At 40.8% G+C, this 20,360-nt stretch overlaps 1 protein-coding gene across 4 annotated transcripts in view; it reads right to left on the bottom strand.

Moving 5' to 3' along the window:
- Positions 1-20,360, bottom strand: part of PUDP (pseudouridine 5'-phosphatase) — a 368,457-nt gene that overhangs the window by 217,730 nt on the left and 130,367 nt on the right. The window contains exon 4 of one of the 4 annotated variants that reach the window (XM_088028888.1): positions 15,380-15,590. The exons of the other annotated variants lie outside the window; for them this stretch is intronic. Coding sequence (XP_087885014.1) covers positions 15,504-15,590 — 87 coding nt within the window. The 3' untranslated portion in view covers positions 15,380-15,503. Of the gene's footprint in view, positions 1-15,379; positions 15,591-20,360 lie in introns of those variants that run through there. 4 annotated transcript variants of the gene reach the window in all.

Genomic DNA, 20,360 nt, shown 5'->3' with positions numbered 1-20,360 from the left:
ATATTTCAACATAAATACGATGCAGGATCTTTAGGAAGTACCTTCCTATATTTTGCTTAGTTCTTTAATCAAGGTTGGTTACCGCCCCTCCCACACATACATCTCGATAACACTTAGTAAATAAGATGCTCTCTTCAGCCTTTCCTAGACATATTAGTGAAGGGAATAGAAGGAAACTGCAAATTATAGGGTTGTGGATCCTTGGTAAGTTTGTTCCCCAAAATCCCTGGAGATATAAAATAAAAGTGAAAACTAAGCTGCTATCACTTTGGACAAAAAGAGGCATATGCTTGTAATGGGGGTCACTTTGTAGGTACAAAAGGCGTAAGTAAGAAATGGAATTCAAGGGTGAAAAATACATTAATAAAAAAAAATAGGGTCACCAAAGTAATCATGCGTGAGATACTCTTTTGCTTAAAAAACTGATTGGGTAAGTGTGATCCTACATGTGGTACCTGCATATAAGTGCTTAACGTGTGTTTTAAAATGTACATGTTCTAACAACCGTTGTATTGAAAGATGAAACATAGCATCAGGTCTCCTGCTTTGCTAGCCCTTCTTAGAGACAGATTAGGGCATTTCCTGGTCCCTGCTGCAAACCAGGAGTTATAGACAGACCAGGATTAGGCAGAGATCTCAGCAGTTTTGGCTGGTCCTGACCAACGGTTTCAAGGAGAAAGGCACTCTCTAACATTGGTATTACTGTTATGTTTAATGCTTCATTTATTTTTATCTTCTTTATTATTTTTCAATATGTGTTTTTAATTTCCTCATAAAGTCTTTTCACCAATTTTATTCTATTCATTACTAATTCCTCATATTTGTGTGCCTCTGTGAAGGGTCTTTTCTAAAAATGTGTGTTCTAGTAGTTGCCAATATACCAAGACACAAGTGATTGTGAATATTTACGTCATATCAAGCAACTGTGATAAATAGTTTTTCAGGTTCCTCTCACTGGTTTGAACAATTTATCTAAGTGTTCTTTGGGGTTTGAGGTTTTCTACGTAGACAATGAATAAGCTCTGAAGGATAACAGCTCCTTCCTTTATAACCTTCATAGATTTTAATTTCTTCTCATTTGTTCGTACCTCCAATACGAAGCTGAATAGAGGTGGTAATAAAAAAAAGCATTCTTTTTTTTTAAAGATTTTATTTATTTATTTAAGAGAGAGAGAGAGCACAAGTGGAGGGTGGGGAGAGGGAGAAGCAGACTCCCCGCTGAGCAGGGAGCCCGATGCAGGACTCCATCCCAGGACCCCGGGATCATGACCTGAGCCGAAGGCAGATGCTTAACCGACTGAGCCACCCAGGCACAAAAATACTTTTACCTTTGCACTATTAAATATATTTCAACTCAGTTTTATTTTTTAATGTTTAAAAAGATTTTATTTATTTATCTATCTATCTATTTATTTATTTATTTATGTGAGAGCCAGCGAGCGAGCACAGGGAAGAGCAGAGGAAGAGGGAGACGCAGACTTCCCGCTGAGTGTGGAGCTGGACGCAGGGCTCGATCCCGCAACCCCAAGATCATGACTGCAGCCAAAATCAAGAGTCAAGAGCACAACTGACTGAGCCACTCAGGCACTCCTCAACTCGGTTTTGTTTTAAATAGATATTTATCAGAGTAGGAAAGTTGCTCACTATCCCTAATTGGTAAGGATCTCTTTGAAAAACAAAGTCAGGAATAAATACTGAGTTTATCAAATGCTTTTTCTTAATCTATTAAAATGATCATATAGGTTTTTTTCTGGTGATTAACAGACTGATCTTTCTAATGTTAATCCAGCTTTGTATTTCTAAGATAAACCAAATTTTCCCATGATGTGATTATTATTCTTTATATATTGGTAGATTGTTTTGTTGCTATTTTAAGACGTTCATTCCTAGATTTAACAAAATGTATTCTCCTTGGGTAACTTGGTTATTAAAGTTAGCTAGTCTCATAAAATGAGTTAAGTTTCTTATTTTTCTAGTCTCTGGAAGAGTTGTATTGGTTTGGAATTAATTGCTGATTGTTAGAATCAACATATAAAAACCCTGTGGGCATAGGCCTTAGAGTTTTTTAAAATTTATGTTTCTTCTTAAGTTACTTACATCTTTCTAGGATTTTGAAAATTTACATTTTTTTAATTTATTGGTGTGAAGTTCTTAATACTATCATTTTATTGTCTTCTTGATCTTGGCAGTTTCTATATTTTTTTCTTTTTTTATTCTGATAGTATATTTAATCTCTCTCTGTCATATTCTCTGTCTCTATTAATCAATCTTGCCAGAGGTTTTTCTCTCTTACTATTTTATTCTTTCTACTTTGGAGAAGTTTAATCAGTTGTTTTTTCCCTGATGCCCTGTGCTAGATGTTCAACTCATTGATGTCCATCTTACATTCTTTTCTAGTATCAACACCTAAGCTTTTAAATTTCCCTTTAGATCCTTCTCTACAGTCTCTCCCATTTTTAAAGTATATAGTATCATTGTTTATCTATATCTTCTGTCCCATTATGATCTCTTTTTTGACCCATGAAATAAAAAAAAAAAAAAACGCGTGCTTTAAAATTCAGAATATGGAGGTTTTCTATTTATCTCTTTGTTCTTGATTTCTAACTTAATACATTATATAGAGAGAATGTGACTTATATGACACCAGCCTGATGAGATTTATTGGTAATTTGCTTTATGGGGATGTGTTCAATTTTCATAAACATTCCATGTATTGTAATGAGAGAACATAGTTTTCCTTCGCAGCCTGCAACATTCACATGCTAACATTAAATACATTTTTTTCATTATATTTTCTATTTTAAAAAATTTCCACCTTGTGGGAGATCTTTTGAATGGCTGAGCAATGCTCAAAAATTAATTCAAATTAGTTTACAGAGTGCTTAGCACATGGTTATGTATGGCTATAAAGCAGGCAGTAAGAATACCGTGATGAAAGAGACCAACCCAGTGCCTGTTCCCATGCACCTACCTCAGTGTCCAGAGGGGAAGAGAGAAAAGTACACACACGGTTATTGAATTATTGTTGTGTTAAATGCCACAAAGGGAAAGCACTGTGTGTAATGAGGAAGGTCCTACCTGAGATAAGGTACTGTAGCTAAAACATGCTTGCTCGTACTCCGAAGTCTGGATACAGAATATAAAAAAGTTAGCCAAGTACATGAATCATCAAAAAAGGTTCAAGTACAGGTCTGTCCCTCCACACTATTCCTCTTTCATCTCTATCTCCCTCCTTATTTCCACCAGGACCTCATGTCTTTCTTTCTTTCCTCTTTCTTCCACTCATCCATGTGTCTACCTTTTGGTTCCTCTCTACCATAGTTGTCTTTCTCTGGAAACATATTATTCGGTGCTTGCGACAAAACTGCACAGTTCTGTTAAATAAATGTTAAAGAATATTTTTGAGTAGTTAGCATGCTCTGTATTATTCTAACAAATGCAATCACCTGAAGTGGGGTCCAAACTGGGGTTACTTTCAGCATGTTCAACATTTCTTTCTTTCTTTCTTTCTTCTTTCTTTCTTTTCTTTCTTTCTTTCTTTCTTTCTTTCTTTCTTTCTTTCTTTCTTTCTTTCTTTCTTTCCTTCCTTCCTTCCTTCCTTCCTTCCTTCCTTCCTTCCTTCCTTCCTTCTTTCTCTTTCTTTCTTTCTTTCTTTCTTTCTTTCTTTCTTTCTTTCTTTCTCTCTCTCTCTCTCTCTCTCTCTCTTTCTTTCTTTCTTTTCTTTCTTTCTCCTTTCCTTTCTTTCTTTCTTTCTTTCTTTCTTTCTTTCTTTCTTTCTTTCTTTCTTTCTTTCCTTTCTTTTTCTTTCTTTCTTTTCTTTCTTTCTTTCGACAGACAGTGGTGGGGGGGAGTGAGGAGAGGGGGAAGATGGAGATGGAGAGAAAGAATCCCATGCAGGCTCCACACCCAAACACAGCACCCAAGGTGGGGATCCATCTCACAACCCTGCGATCATGACCTGAACTGAAATCAAGAGAGGGACACTTCACCGACTGAGCCACCCAGGCATCCCCAACATTTCATTTATATTATAATTGTGTGAAGTTAGACAAGTTTTTGTTATTGTTAGATGGATTAACTGAAGACTAATATTGCCCTGACAGTCAATTAAAATGTCTGGTTATTTTGATCATGTAGTTGTTGAGCCCTGTGTCCCTGAGTTGGTACTTGAGAGGCTGGCGTATGTGACCAAGTACTTTGCTGATATCGGTCTCCATCTTGTTAGATTCATTCCATTGATCCAGCCCAGCAATAGCCCTGGTTTATTTTGGTCTCAAGTGTGTCACTCAATCCATGAGCTAATCATCCCAGCTTCTACTCTGTAACCCTGGTCAGCAGGCTATCCTTTGCTTCATCCAAATCATTAATTAAAATGGTCCACGGGAGAGAACCAACGAGTAAGCGAGGGAGAGACCATGAAGAAACAACCCTCCACGTGGACATCCATCCTTTAATCACTCATTTCAATAATTTTAACCTGATTTTAATTGTATCATCACCCAGTCCTCCGAGCTATGATTACAAAGCTTTGTCAAAATTTTGCTCAAATGAAGATACTATCCCTCAGGTCTACTGCATTTCTTGTATTTATCAGTCCAGTGAAATGGTTTTAGGCAGGCACGATTTTTTCATAATGAGCCTGCCCTGACTCGTAGCGGTCTCCACTTTCTAATGTAAGTGTTCACCAACCAGCCTTTAAAATAATCCATTTCTAAATTATCTTCAGGGATGACATTAAGCTGATGTTCTCTCAGAGCTAAACGGCGTTCTCGGTGATCTCAAATGAGTTCTAATCATCAAATCCAGGGTCCTCTTCCCAGCTATTGCTCCTTGACCTCTTCATGGCATTTGACATTGTCAAACGCCCCACCTTTCTTGCTCACACATTTGTGCAATTCATCTTCTTGGTCTTTTGAAAAGTCAGAACATTTGGTCACTTTCAGTGTTCTGGATGGAAATCTCTGCTGTCTTACAAATGACTTCTCAACATTGCCAGTGATAATTAGTCCAGACAATGTGTAAGCTCTTTCACGAATTTGAGAAGCAGCTGATCCACGCTAGAAAATCTTTCTTCCACAACTGGTTTCCCCTTCTAACCTCTTCAGGGTCTTGGGATTTTAATGTTCCTCCAAATGTTAGTTTCACAATTACCTGTCTGCAGGTTATTCTCGATGACAGAGCAGAGGAAGGAAAATAAAAGTCCTAGAGATATTCTGTCTTGCTATGAAAGAACTCACCAATGGTTTTTATAATTACTTAGGTGATGGAACACCTGGAATCTAAAGTTCTTGATACTGTGGAAGACGATAATTATTGGTAGTTCTCTTCATCTTTTGGCCAATTTGGCCAGCCAAAATCACCCCATTCTGGGGCTTTCTGTTAACAACTGCTTGCTTGTTTCTGTTCGTTTTGAGGAGAGCAGTAGTCAAAAATCAGAGAACAGAGAGGATGTGAAACAATTATGAAAAGGAATTATGGAAAATAGGAAAATGAAAAACGATAAAGAATTCTGAGAGGAAATCTTTAAAATCAAGACTACTTTGTTATTGTAGTTAATTGTGGTGAGTTGTGGAAAGACCACAGCCATCACATAATTTTAGAAGCAAGGATCCAAGGAAAATTTGGTGTTACACAGGGCAACTACCAAGCTTGTTGACAGGAAGCTGCGAGGGTTCCCCTATAATGCCCATTACTTGAGTACAGGCGGTTACTTGAGCAGACCTAAATACCGCCTATCCTTCTACCTTGGGAATTAGTGGCCTTTTTGAGGGAAGAAGTCAGTAAAAAGCTGATATTTGTTTCTCAAACCCCTCCATCTGTACTTCAAAGAGGATTAAAGACAGTGTGAACTTTACCTAAAGAGATAAATGTCTGCAGAAGGTGGACAGATGTGAAGTGTTCCAAAGTTAAGGAGAGGTAGTTAGATATCACAGGATGGAGACTTTTTTTTTTTTTAATTTCCCAAGTTTACTAGAGCCTATATTCTTTCCCCTTACTGATGATTAGTTAAGCCCTTAAACAACAAAAGAATATATATCCTTCTCTCCAGGACTATCATTAAATGGGCAAACAGAAATGACTGTTTAAACTATAGTGTGGCTTTGGGGAGAAGACAGTAAGAGGAAAGGACAGTGGCAGCCATAAAGAATTAATGAGAGGGGCGCCTGGGCGGCTCAGGGGGTTAAGAGGTCCGACTCTTGATCTCAGCTCAGGTCTTGATCTCAGGGTCATGAGTTTGAGCCCTGCTGGGTGTGTAGCCGACTTGAAAAAAAAAAAAAAGAAAAAAAGAGAGAGAGAATTTTAACTACCTGGGCCCTGTGAGAGACAGATTTAGAGGATAATTTTCAGTGAATCCAGAGAAGTACCTGTGAAGGCTTCACATATTTTGTCTAGCTAACTGATCCTACAGAACACAAAGTGAGATCTTCTCTCTATGTTCTAGTTATAGTGTGAACTCAAAAACTCTTGTGATTTCTTTCATAGTTTTAGATGCCTTACCTCATCTGGACCTAAGACTTCTTCTTCTTCTTCTTTTTTTTTTTTTAAAGTAAACTCTATACCCAACGTGGGGCTGGAACTCAGGTCCCCAAGATCAAGAGTCACATGCTCTACTGACTAAGCCAGCCAGGTACCCCTGGGATTAGGACGTCTGAATAATTTCTTAAAAATTTCTGCAAAGACTTTATATTCCTTCATTGGTTCTGTGCCCATCCTCTCATATTTGGCCCATGTTCTTGCAATTTCTGAGTTCCTTTAGAGGGCTTCTTTGTGGTCATCATAATTTGTTAAAATGTCAGCCTTCTTGTATCCATTAGGATTATTTGCCATTGCACCATCATGTTTTTCTTTTTGAAAACTGCCTGTCCATTCTCTGTTCTTGCTCCACATGGAAATTAATGATTTCTTCTTGATTATCATCTTAGGCATTTTCTTTTAAAGAAAGCCACACTTCTCCCTGAGAATTCCCCATAATACTCTTACGAGTCCATGGAGAGGTTTTAGATTCCTTCCTGGTTATGTGCCCCTCCTTGCCATTTCCTGTCCAATCTTCTTGTCCATATTTTAATTTTTTCTTGTTGTATTTTCTCCTTCTGTCTATGAGAGTACCAATTACATGTGCCTTGCACACTTTATGCCTGTTTTTGTTGTCTCCAAGCATTTTTGCCCATCTGTACCCTGCATTATCATACACCCCTGCCCACAGTTAGCAGGGGGCCTCCCCCCCTCAAAATTCACAATTTGAGGGGCGGGGAGTGAAAACTCTCACCCATTTTGCTCAGCAAGATCCGCACAACAGAGCTGCTACCATGTTTAAATTCTGTTCTGTCATGCCATGCTTGTAGACACACCTCGCAAAGATGCTATGACTGAATGTCTCGTTGACTCATCCCGCATTCCCTGCTTCTTTTCTGCATCCTCCCCTAGCAGCCCCGATTTGCTTTGTTCCCCCAAAAGTTTTGCCTTTGGGGTTTTGCCACCACTCTGAAGAACATATTGGAGATGTTTCTCCTCCTTTGGCATCTCCCCTTCACACTGTCCAAGTTTTACTTATACTGGTAGGCTTTCTTCATGTATCATGGTTCAACACTTACATGGTCCTTCACTTCATCCAAGATGAAATTTAACATTTTCCTTCTCTTTGTTGTTTTCCACTGCTTTGGTCAGGAAAGCAGAGATATCTATAACTAACATTATCAGTGAGAAAATTTGTTATTTCTAAAATTGGGAAATATAAAACAAATAGAATATGCTAATTATCTCCCTTGAATTGCCATACAGTTACATATGGGTCCCTTACATGTTTTTAATATTTTACTTTCTGGTTCATATCTCCTATGAGACTGCCGATTCCATGAGTATTGACTCATCTAGCACATGTTGGTTGGTTGTTGAGTCAAACTGGCCCAATTAGAGAAATGATCTTAGGTTCTGCGCATTTCATACAAAGATATAACAGTCCTTGGGGGCAGAGGGAGCGATCCAAATTTGGTCACATTTATTTGTATATACAAGACTGAGGATTTTCAGATGGTTGGCATCATTTACTGTGACTATTTTTCCCTCAATTTTCAAATGAGCTGGTATCAAATCCATATATCACATCTACTTCAGACTGACTCCTTATGAATGTAAAAAAGTGCTATGTCATAATGAATGCAGCTTCCCCGGGTTCTTGGAAGGATTCTGGATTTCCTTTGTTACAATTCTCCTGGAACAACTTTTTTACTGTCCTCTTCCATATCTTCACAAACTCAAGAGATAGCTGCTTGGCAATGAAGAGACTCAGCCTCGTTGTATCTTGCTTCCTATTTCTGGCATTGTTTTATGTCTTCCTGTGGATCAATAATGCCAGGGTATTCTGGAATGGGAAGTAGTCTTAGAATCTAACTGCAGCTCCCTTACTTTCTAGATTCAGGAACTGAGGCCAGGATGCTGAGAGATATGCACAAGTTCTCAGCTAGCAAGCAGTAGATCGAATTTTCCTGAGATCAAGTCTCAAGCTCTTTCCACTGCCTTTATTTTCAACCTGGGCACCAGGTGAGTAGACAAGTACACAAGTACACACAATGCAACAGCAATTATGTCCTTAGAAACATACAGCATCGCTCTGAAGCTCAACTTGGCAGTTACTCAAACTTCCATTTTACCTCCAAGTAAAAATATAATGTATGTCATCAGCATAAATGTGACACTGAGGTAAATCCAGGGCATGCAGAGACTTTATGTTCCTCAGTGATGAACATCTTTTTATTTTCGCACAGATGTCCTTTCTTTATGTTTATTTACCACAGTCTCAAATTCCTCTCTTCCCAGAAGATGGTATAAACAGAATATTTTTGTCACTCACTTCCTTTTTCCATTTTAAATTATTTTTTTTTAATGTATCAAATACATAGTGAAAATAATGGGCCCTGGCAGGTTATCTAAGCAGTTAATTTTGGCAGTCACAAACAAGATACTTGCCTGCAGGGCAGGCAAGAAAAAGTTCTTAAAGACAGACCAAAACTTGAGTGTAAGGGATTCAGTTTTGTGTGGTCCACTGGAGAGTTAAGAGCCAAAAATGTAACCAGCTCCATGTGTGTGAGTCAAAGAGAAAAAGGTTTTCCTTGAGGAGAAGAGTACACTGGCAAGTTGTGTACTGAAGAAGTATAATGTCAGAAGGGTGAGGTAGAGTCATGAAATTTTAGACAATGCCACAAACCCAAGCCTGATACCTATGGCAGCAAAGCATAACGGAGAAAAGCCAAACGCGGGAAGGAGAGGCTTACTCTGATGTGAATAAGGAACCATCAGCACTGCCATGATAAGTGCAAGACTTTCCATCTGAAGTCTCCTTAAACCAGGTTTAGTAATGAGTAAAGATTTCTACTCTTATTTCTACTCTTATATTCTTTATACTTGGCGCTCAAGAGCCTGAGACAGCCTGAGACATGCCATTTCCCCTACATGACCCTCCGCCCTCTTTTGGAGGGATGCCAATCCTGATTCTTCTTACCTCCTGACTTCGTGGGCACAGACCCCAGAGGCAGTGGCATTTCCAGTGAGGGGAGCTCTCCCTCTCCCTCCTCCTCACTATTCCGTCAGCTGCTGATGAAGAGGACCCCCCCACCGCCACCCCTCTGGAACTTGGAAAACTCTCCTCTTGTTCTGATGGAGGTGTTAGCGACAGTTAACAGAAGACTAGGGGAAGAGTCAAACCAAAAGGAGTGCACTTTGGATGGGAGAGACAGACTGGCAATTGCAACTTAACTTTCTATTGCTTCCTCTTTTCAGAATCCTCTATTCTTTGATGTGACACCTGCAAAGATTGGTTCCAATCTCCAACCTTCCAACCTCCAATCTTTTCTTCCAACCAAGTGATTTTTGCTTAACTAGAGACTGAGCTGGGCACCTCATGCTAAGAAAAGACATGGTCCTCATTCTTGAAGTGCTGCCAAAGCACTGGGATAGATGGGCGAATAGATAGGTGTGTTCAATGTAGGGATGACAAACAATGAGCCGAGAGCCCAGAGGGGAGCATTGGGTTCAATCTGGGGCTGGAGAGGGGTTCTTGAAGAAGCAACTCCTTGAAGGGTTCAGGATGTAGACCCCTGCCTAAGCATTTCTCGGGAGGAAGAAAGCACAAGTATGGGAAATACCATACATGTCTACGTGTGGGTTTAGGGTGTGAGTTGATAAGAGAACTCCCTTTCGTTGGGAGTTAGCAAATTTTAAGGTGCAAGGTTGGGTGAGGTAGGAAGTGCAGTTGAAAAGATGAGCAGAGACTTAACACACCAAAATCCTCCTTTGCCCCGACTGCCCTGAATTGTGGAGGAAACTGGAGCCTTGTCAGGGATTTCTGCAACTCTGAATAAAACCACCACCAAAGGCTGGATGCTTCTCTTCATTGGTATGCCATCTTCCATCAACTGGCTGAACAATCTCTATTTAATTGATGACTTTTATTTTTCTCCTCCTGCATTGTGTCCTTAATTTTTTTTTTTTTTTAAATAAAAATGCCACTGGGTTGCCTGGGTGGCTCAGTCAGTTAAACGTCCAACTCTTGATTTCAGCTCAGGTCATGACCTCAGGTCATGGGATCGAGCCGTGTCAGGCACTGTGCTGGGCATGGAGCCTACTTAAGATTCTCTCTCTCTCTCCTCTCCCTGTACCCCTCTCCTCACCCTGCTTGTGCGCGCTCTTTCTCTCTAAAAAAAAAAGAATAAAATGAAATAAAAACGCCACTGAGAAATGATGTACACTTGACTTTGAAATCAGAATTTTGGCTCCGCTGGTTTTCATTATGTGACTTTGGGGAAATGACGCCCAAGTGCATCCCTTTTCTCAAAAATAAAGTGAAGATAACAATACCTAGCTTGTAAGAGTAAATGATATCTTCTGTGAGCAGACAGAACAGATGATCAATAAATGGAAACATTTCTATTCCCAAGTGAATGATAAACTGATGTTCTAGACCAGGGGTCAGCAAGCTTTCGCTGTAACGGGTCAGACAGCAAATATATTCAGCACTGGGGGCCATATGGTCTCCATTTCAGCTAATCGATTCTGCAGCCATAGCAGGAACACACCAGTGAACGATACATATTGAACGGACATAACAGTGTTCCAATGAAACTTTCTTTACCTTCATAGATGGTGTACTACATTTGGCCCATGGGCATAGGGTGCTGAGCCCCATCTAGAACATTTTCCATGGCTTGTGATACCCAATTTATGTTATTAAGTGGTTTCTCTTAGTTTCTGTCACATATATAACTTGTCAATCCCACAACCCCGAGAAATAGGTATTCACTGACTTTCCTTTATAGCAAGGAGAGCCCAGGCATGTTAAGAAATTCACGCGATCAACACTAATTAGAAAATGAAACCCTGCATCTTTAACTTCCATCCCCTGTGGCTGGTTTCTTTATGGCGTCTCCTTCCTAATTTGATGGTTAACGCTCCTTGATGATGATGATGTTCTTTAGGAAAACAGGTGTCCATTCTTCTTGTGGCTATATTTCTAACCTACTCTCCTTCCTCTGCTGCCTCCAAGCATGCTGGATTTTGCATTTTTCTTTGCAGACTCTTTTAACGCATGCCTCCTGGGCCTTCTCTCTTCTGTTCTGTCTGAATCCATTGCATCCTACCCACATGACAGTCACACGTTTTATGCTCTTTGTTGGCGATTTCCAGTTTTCTAAGTATCCTGCGTAAGTAGTTACTGTCGCAGAGCAGGTTTCCCAGCCCTTAATTTTATTTCGTTTGGAGAACAGCTGAGACGGGGGTCTTTGCAGCTGGAGGAGAAGGTTGTGTGCAAACTCTCTGATTCATAGGAGCTCAACAGGCCATCTCTGCCTCGGGTCTGAAACTGGAAATGAAATTCTGCTTTCGGGACCTTCAGATTCAGAAGAAAATACGATGCGAACCCAATTTATTTTCTTCTGACACCTCTAAATCTATATTTCATATTTGCTAGTCTTTATCACGCGCTAGGGCTGGTGGCTGTCCGGGATGCATGTTTTCTTGGAAGCCCAAGAGAGGACTCCAAATTCAGAGCCAAATGTAACCACAGAAATAGCAAAAAGTGCAAGGAAAGGTCAGATCAGAGCCCTCGGCAGCTTCCTGACTTTTCTACTTCGTGGTCAAGTTATGCCTTTAAAATGCTTTCAAGGGCATCCCTTCTTCAGGGTACAATTTATTAGATCTTATAAATGTACAGGCCCAAGTCTGTCTGTCCTCTAGGGACTCATGGGGCTGTTGCAATCCCCTAGAGTTTTTTGCTGTCATAGATCTGGAGCTGGTGAGAGTGGGCGCTGGGCACCTGGGCTGTCCAAGGCTGGAGGCAGCAGGTGCACTCTGGAGGCAAGAGCCAAGTGCAAATGGCAGACACGCCGAGGCCAGCTTCTAGAGGGGGGCTGCAATCATGGCTTAAGGAAGCTGGGCACTCCGAGAATCTTTAGGGGGCAAAAGGCTGCCTCCGGATTGGCCATCTCGGGGAAAACTGTCTGAAGGCTTCTGACAAACCTGACAGCACTCTTTAGTAATAGAACTTGGAAAGATACCAAGCGTACTCATTTTTAAAAACTTTGGCCCTATTATGGCCAGAAGTGATGATACGTAGAGATGATAAAATAGCCAGAGAGGCACTGATTTCTTGACTCCGTGGATTCAGTGGGCCTGTTGCTATTAAACCTCCCAATTTTTGTTCAAGATTATGCCTGCAAAGCAGAGCCCCTGGGTGAGCACATTGTGTGAAACCCAATTAGTCTTCAGATAGAATTCGTATCCCTGAGGCGGGATCCTCCCGTGGGTTTACAGGCACATTCGTTGGTCAAACCCTGAGTTTCCTAGGGCCAAAAGTCATTTGGATGTTTTTTAAGCCCATGGTGATACAATTTAATTAATGTAGCAGGAGGGCAGTGGGTACCTCTGGGCATGTCATTAGTTGACTCTGATTCAAAAAATCTTTTAAGATTTACTTATTTATAGGAATTTAGAGACAGTTGGGTAGGTACTCTACTAAAATTTAACCCCACTGGTACTCCTTAAACACCTCTCCCATTTAATTTTTCTATGTGGCACACTCATGGCCTATATATATATATATTATTAATTAACAGCTTTGTTGAGAAACAATTCACATGCTGTACAACTTAATGGCTTTTAGTGTATTCACAGAGTTGTGCAACCATCACCACAGTCAATTTCAGAACGTTTCTGTCACCGCGCAAAGGAAGCCTGCATCCTGTGGCCATCACCCCCCACACCCCAATCCGTCTACACCTGCAGCCCTAGATAGCCATGGATGTAATTTCTCTCCCCGTGCACCTGCCTCCTCTGGACATTTCGTATAAATACAGTTACACGGTTTGTGTTCTTTGGTGACTGGCTTCTCTTCCTCAGTAGGACGTTTTCAAAGTTCATCCATGTTGTAGCATGTGTCAGTATTTCCTTTCTTTTTTGGGCTGAATAACGTCCCATTATATGGACAGACCACAGTTTGTTTATCCGTTCATGGACTGACAGACATCTGGGTTGTTTCTGCCTTTCGGCTACTGCGAATCATGCTGCCGTGAATGCCCACGCACACGTGTCTTTTGTGTAGGTGGTTCATTCCCCTTGAGCATACAACTAGGAGTGGAGCTGCTGACTCGCACGGTTATGCACCATGCTGCCCCTTGTCTGTTCCCCCACGACAGTGGACGGTCCCCCACGAGGGCCTGGACTTTTGTCTGCATCCTTTATTCCTCCTGGCACACGGATGGTACTCAACAAATCCTTGGGGAATGGGAAAATGTAGCCTGAAGACTTGGGTCTTACCCTTGGCTTTTTTTTTTCTTTCTTTTATTAACTCTATGATTTGAGAAAAGGCAAAAATGTTTCTTGACCACGGTTTTCACATCTATAAAACACTCGGCTGGAATAGATGCTTTCTAAGGTAGCTCAAGGAAATAAAGTATATGAAGGGATGGGGTTGGGATACTTTTTCCTTAGAACACAGGGAACAATGAACTCTGTACGTAGTAGAGTTTGGCATTCATGAGTTAATGGACAGGCTGTATAATGATTTCTCACTCTCCAAACAGGAGGTATTTTCAGGAAAACTTTGCCTATTTTTCTATATTAGCAATTGCACTCAAAATGCTATTTCTGCTGGTCATGTAGGAATATGGCAATCACCGCAGTAATAAGCAGTTATTAGTAGGTAAGCAATGGTAATAAGTGTATAGAGAAAGTTTTATTACACACATGCAGACTTAATTTTATTATTTTATTTATTTTGAGAGAGAGAGGGAGAAGAGCCAGAGAGAGAGAGAGAGAGAGAAAGAGAGAGAGAGAGAGAATCTCAAGCAGGCTCCACACCCAGCGCTGAGCCCGAACGGGGCTCAATCTCCCAACCCTGAGATCAGGACCTGAGCTGAAATCCAGACTCAGACACTTAGGCACCTCATGTGCCAATTTTAAAAACTAGGGTTTTGGTTTTTTTTTTTTTTAAACCTCTTTAAATGAAGAGAGTGAAACATATAGAGTGTAGAGAAATAATCGCAATGAACACCATGTACCACCGATCACTCAGCTCAACCATTCTCAACCGCTGGCCCACCCTGCCTCACCCACACCTCTGTGCATCTTCCCCTCCCTCACTCCTGGGTTATGTTAAAGCAATTCCCAGATATCCTTTCATTTTATCCACCAATATTTATGCAACACGTCGGATTTGGGTGAAGATTGGAACTCAGTCTATGTTGAATCTCATCTTTAATCCCATTCAACAAAAGTCACGGGAGGTTATTTTATTTTTTGAATATGATGAGTGTCTTCAAGTTTTAAAAAGGGTATTTGGAGACCAAACTGTAGGTATGATACTTGTTCAACATTCTGGCACTATACCCTTTCCATAGTTGGTAAAATTAGAAAGAAAGGCCAGGGAATGATTAAAAAACAAAATCTGGGGAGACTGTTAATAGTAGGTAGTAGAGGGAGCAGGGTGGAATTCAGGAGTGGGTACATCAAGTAGATCGAGCTGCTGGTAACCTTCTGTGCTCTGAGGTGGGTGTGCAGCCAGCTGACGTGTTGTTATTCCCCATTCCCTAATCATGTGTTATATGTGCTTTTGTAAGGATTAATATTTAATATAAAAAAACTTAAAGGGAAATGATGTAAAAAAAAAAACCTAGAAGACAACGTAAGTGAATGTTTGACCAAGAAATTCTTTATTATTTTATTTGACCTTTATTGGACCAAGAAATTCTTTTCTTTTTTTCCATTTTCATGTCCCCTGATCTGAAATAGTTTTTATGCCCTTAGTGGTCCAGGTCCCTGATGCTTTCAGGGTTCTGAAAAGAAAAGGAAGGATTTTTTTTTTTTCCCTCTACATGCCATTCTTTTATATTTCTCTGCCCCAGGCAACAGGCGCAGGTCCACAGGATTTTCTGAAAGGCGGATGGGGCGTAGACAGGGATGAGAGGATTTACGAGGACGCTGAAGACTTCAGGAAGATCTCAAAACTATCCACACTGTTAAGAGTGATTATGTCCAGATGGTCCAGTTATTGGTGGTTTGCTGTTTTGCATGATGTTCTGGCTTTTTATAATGAGAGTGAATGACTGGAGTAATGAAAAATAAATGAACAGACATTATTTTCTTTGCATGTGTCTCTTCTCACATAGATTGGGATTATGCAGACTGCAGGAACTCAGTGTCCCATCTGTGTCTCAGACTGGTGTGCAGTGCACTGAAGACACCCTAAGAACAGTTGTTGGTTTCAACAGGGCGAGCCAATGTTCCATCTTGCACTTTCGCCCATTCAAGAGTGGAAAAAACAATAATAATGATCCATAATCCCTCTCTATGGCTGTGCCTTTGAGCATTGCCACCTAACAACAATTCTAAGAGCAAAGACGACTGAACAATCCTTTCTCGTAAGTCCCTTGCATACGTGGTTACTCTCTTTGTTAAGTGTAAGTAATAAGGAGCTATTCCTTGTTGGTTGAGTGCGTATGTGCCAAACTATTAATTCTCAACGAAGCCTAGGATGCAGATATTATAGGTGGGATTGTCCCCCTTTTCTGATGAGGAAAATGTAAAGAGATTAAGTGATCTGCCTCCAGTGAAATACATGATGGGGTTTGTTACTAGATTGTCAGCTGTTTTAAATCTATCCAAATATTATATATATATATATATATATATATGAGCACGTGTGTATACATAGATCTTAGATTTCTGAATGCTCCTTGAAAGCATAACTAGTCACAATTATTTACACACCCTGGAGGAATTCTCCCAGAGGGAGGCCGTTGCATTGCTGTAAATAGGCTTTTAATCCTGTGCGCTCTCTATCCTCATCACTTAGTAAAGGGCTTAATGAAAGGCTGTAGGTTTCTGACTTCGGTAGTATGATGGCCTCTTGCTCGCCCTGCGGTCTCAATCTCTGTGTTCTCCACTCTGTTTGGGCAGACACCCTTGCTGGGTCCTCCTGGAGTTCCTGCCTGTTTTTATCTGGCCCATCTCTGTGTTCAGCAAAGCACAGACGTCCTGGGAAGCTTCCACCAACCCTGTATCAGCATCCTAGTGCTGCTGTGACAAATTCCCACAAACACGGACATAAAGCAAGGCGCAGCCCACTGGGCGTACCTCCACCATGAATCTCAACACAGCATACTGTGATTGCTGGCTGATCTTTCTGGTTGTCTTGATTGGGAACTCGTAGAAGGTAAGGATGGAGTGGCATGTTTGCACAAGAATGAACGAATGAATGAATGCGGTGCTTATTCTTGTGTTGATTCTTGCATTTTTCTACTGGTTGAAATTGGACTCAACTAACTGCAGGATGGGGAGCGCTAATCAAAAATTTTATTTGCAAGCCGACTTTTGGCATGCCCACAGAGATACAGTCATTACAGTCAAGATTTATGGTTTCTTTTCTCCATACTGCGTTAGGACTTTTTCCGCTCCTTCAGTCAGAGTAGCTAGAAATTGGTCTCCAGGGAGCCGAGTTAGGGCATTCATAGCTAGGGAAACTCTCTGGACTGGTTTGCCAGGAAGCATACTGGTTTATCCCGGCTGCCCTGCTTAATTATGAAGGATGCCTTTCACTTTCTACTAGTCCTGATTTTGATGATAAATTATAGTCACTCTACAAATATTAATATTTTCAGCATCAAATATGTCCATTTTTGGTCGGGGGCAAAGGAAAGGCATATAATCCAAATGAACATCTGTAATGACCCTACCTTCACACACGTGTTATTTCCTCAAAGCTTAGAACAATCAGTGTGATTCCTGAGAAAGTTACAAACAAGAAGAAAACTACCAATTTTAAGAAGTGACAGGTGTTCCAGTCAGCCTGAAATACCCGGATTTCCACTTACGTGTTTTATGTTGAAGGACCGAGTTTCTTATACTCCCCCCTTCTCGGCTAAACACTGCTATGAAGGGACTCAGTCTCACTGACAAATGACGGCAGGGCTCTTTTATGTCCCGAGAAGTCTAGAGAATGTTCGCCTTGGACAGGGTCCAATCGCACCGGCAACCGAGGTGCAGAAGGGCTGAGCTGAAAGCAAACCCGCCATGTGCTCTAAGGGAGAGGCAAGCGTGGAGTACAGACGGTTGTGGAATTCACAAAGAGAACATGTCTGCAAACGATCCAAATCAGCAACTCGCATCTCGCCTGGAAACCAGGACTACACAAACGCAAAGCTAGGGAATGAAGAGAAACTGAATCGAAAGACGCTGTTTGAAGATGAGCTTGGGTATGGCGGGTCTGTGCATAAGGATTTTCCTTGGATCCATTTGAAAAAGAGTAAGTGCAGCTTAAGATAGCAGGAAACAGCAGGAGGGAAATGCAGGAGATTCATGATCATCTATTTGAAGAATTGAACCAATTTCCTTCAAAAAAAATAATACAGCAGTGGGGGGAAAAAAAAGTAAGAGAAAAGGAGATTGTTCAATAATTCTGAAGATCACTTTTTCCAATAGCAGCACAACAGCACGATAAGTATTTACTATGAGGCAATCTATCAAGTTGGAGCCAGGCAGGATGACTGAGAAGACTTGCTTTTGACATCAGCACAATTAATAAACAAAGACCAATATGAAATTCTTTGTCCATCCCTAACATTTAACTCATTTTTCACAATTGCCTATAAAACATCTACAACTTAGCATCCCAGAAAGATCATAAAGATTTTCCTTTTATTTTCTTTAATAGACCATACATTTATATCCGCTCGCCTGACAGAGCCATTACTGCACATTAAACAGAGGCCTAATAATATTTGAAAAACAGTGATTTTATATTTGGATGATATGCAGATCTTCTGCTATGTATGTGGGAAATGGAATTATTGCTAGAAATGTTATTTAAAGATTAGGGCACGGAAGTAGTATTAAGAGGTCATTAAGTTCCTTCTGCAGAAAGGAACTTATCTCAATTCATTCAAAGAGCTTCACGCCACTCTGAGGTCCTTCTGCAAAATTTAAATTGCTCAACGAAAGACCATATGTGGCCAAGCAATGAAAGGATGCAAAATCTCATAAGCACCGCAGACAATTCCAGTATCTTCCCTGAAGTTCTGGTAAAAAGAAGGAAAAAGGCAGAAGAGCTGTCAAATGATTCAATTTGAGTACTTATTATGTATGTCACTGTGTGAGTTACAAAGTGGAGAACATCAAGACTCTAATCCCCGTAAATTTTAGTCTTGCTGGGGCTACGGGGGGACATCAGGGTGACCCGCATGGACCAGCACTAAGTAATAATACACAGGCTTTTGCATCCAGTGCTGCGATCAAAAGCTGACTAAACTGTGGTGGCCACTGAGAGAAAGCAGTATTCAATTCAACTGTTCGCCAAAAGGATTATTTCACGGAAGCGGTAATGTCTGAACTAGACCTTTAGGAGCTGGTAGGATTTTAAAAGGAAAAGCACCAAAGGAAGAAACTAGGTCAGAATGGGCAGAGGCACAGAAGTGAGGCAGTCTTCTTTTATATTTTAATTGTGCTAAAATAGCAGAATATTAAGTGTGTTCACACTGCTGCCCAACCCTCACCACCATCCATTTCCAGAACTTTTTTCATCCCGCAAAACTAAAACTCTGTATCCATTAAACAACAACTCCTTGTTCCCCCTCACCCCAGCCCCCGAAACCACCCTTCCGCTTTCTATGTATACATTCTACTACCTCATATAAGTGGAATCATAACAGTATTTTTTTTTTTTTTGGACTAGCTTATTTCACACTTGGTATAATGTCTTCAAGGTTCATCACTGTTGCAGCTGGTGTCAGAATGTCCTTCCTTTTTAAGGCTGAATAGTATTCTATTGTGTGTACATGTCACATTTTGCTGATCCGTTCACCCACCGATGGGACACTTGGGTTGCTTCCATCTTTGGGTTATCATGAATAACTCTGCTATGAACATGAGCATGTGACTTTCTCTTTGAGACTCTGCTTTCAATTCTTTTGGGGACAAACCCAGAAGTGGTATTACTACATCTTATGGTAGTTATATTTCCATGTTTTGAGGAACTGCCAAATTATTTTCCACGACAGATGCACCATTATACATTCCCACCAACAGTGCACAAGGGCTCCAATTTCTCCACATCCTCACCAACACTTGTTACTTTCTGGTTTTGTTTGTTTGTTCTTTCATTTGGTTTTCATAACAGCCATCCTAACTGGTGTGATTTGGTATCCCATTGGTGGTTTTGATTTGCATTTCACTAAAAGACGTTGAGCATCTTTTCATGTGCTTACTAGCCATTTGTGTATTTTCTCCAAACAGATATCTATTCAAGGCCTTTGCCTGTTTTTTAATTGAATTGTTCACTTTTTCTGTTGTTGAGTCAGGCAATCTTGGAATTGTTAGTGATGCTTCTGGAAGGCTGAGTCATTGATCTCATAAGGAGCCATATCAGGTATTATAAATCTGAGAGTCGAACTCTGATCATGGCTCACATGGGTTTGAATGACTTGTCCAAGATGGAGTGTGGGTTTCATCTGAAGCCAGGGAGGGTTTGAGGGCAAGTCTATGTCCTGAATGCTCTCCGACTCAGGAATTTCTGTCTCATGCCCGTGAGAAGGCTGTACAGGTGTGAGACACAGGAGCAGGCTGCAAGGAGAGGTGGCGCCTTCAACTGGGGAAAGGTGATGCTCACCATGCCACGGGTCCCCTCTGAGGGACAGGTCAGCAGAAGAGTAGAGAAAGCATCAAGACAGAAGACTCCAGAACCCGAAGTTCAGATCCCAGCTCTGTTATGTAATGGTGTGCCTCAGTTTCCCCACAGTATCCCTGTGAGGGTTAAACGAGCTAAAGCATGGGAAACGCAACAGTGCAGACACACACTACTAAGCTTTTACGACTCAAGCTAG

This window comes from Eumetopias jubatus, unplaced genomic scaffold, assembly GCF_037043125.1.
Source record: "Eumetopias jubatus isolate StellerSeaLion01/CBP00866 unplaced genomic scaffold, mEumJub1_p1.0 scaffold_11, whole genome shotgun sequence".
In the NCBI taxonomy this organism is placed as follows: Eukaryota; Metazoa; Chordata; class Mammalia; order Carnivora; family Otariidae; genus Eumetopias; species Eumetopias jubatus.
This window is presented reverse-complemented; position numbering and strand designations above follow the sequence as displayed.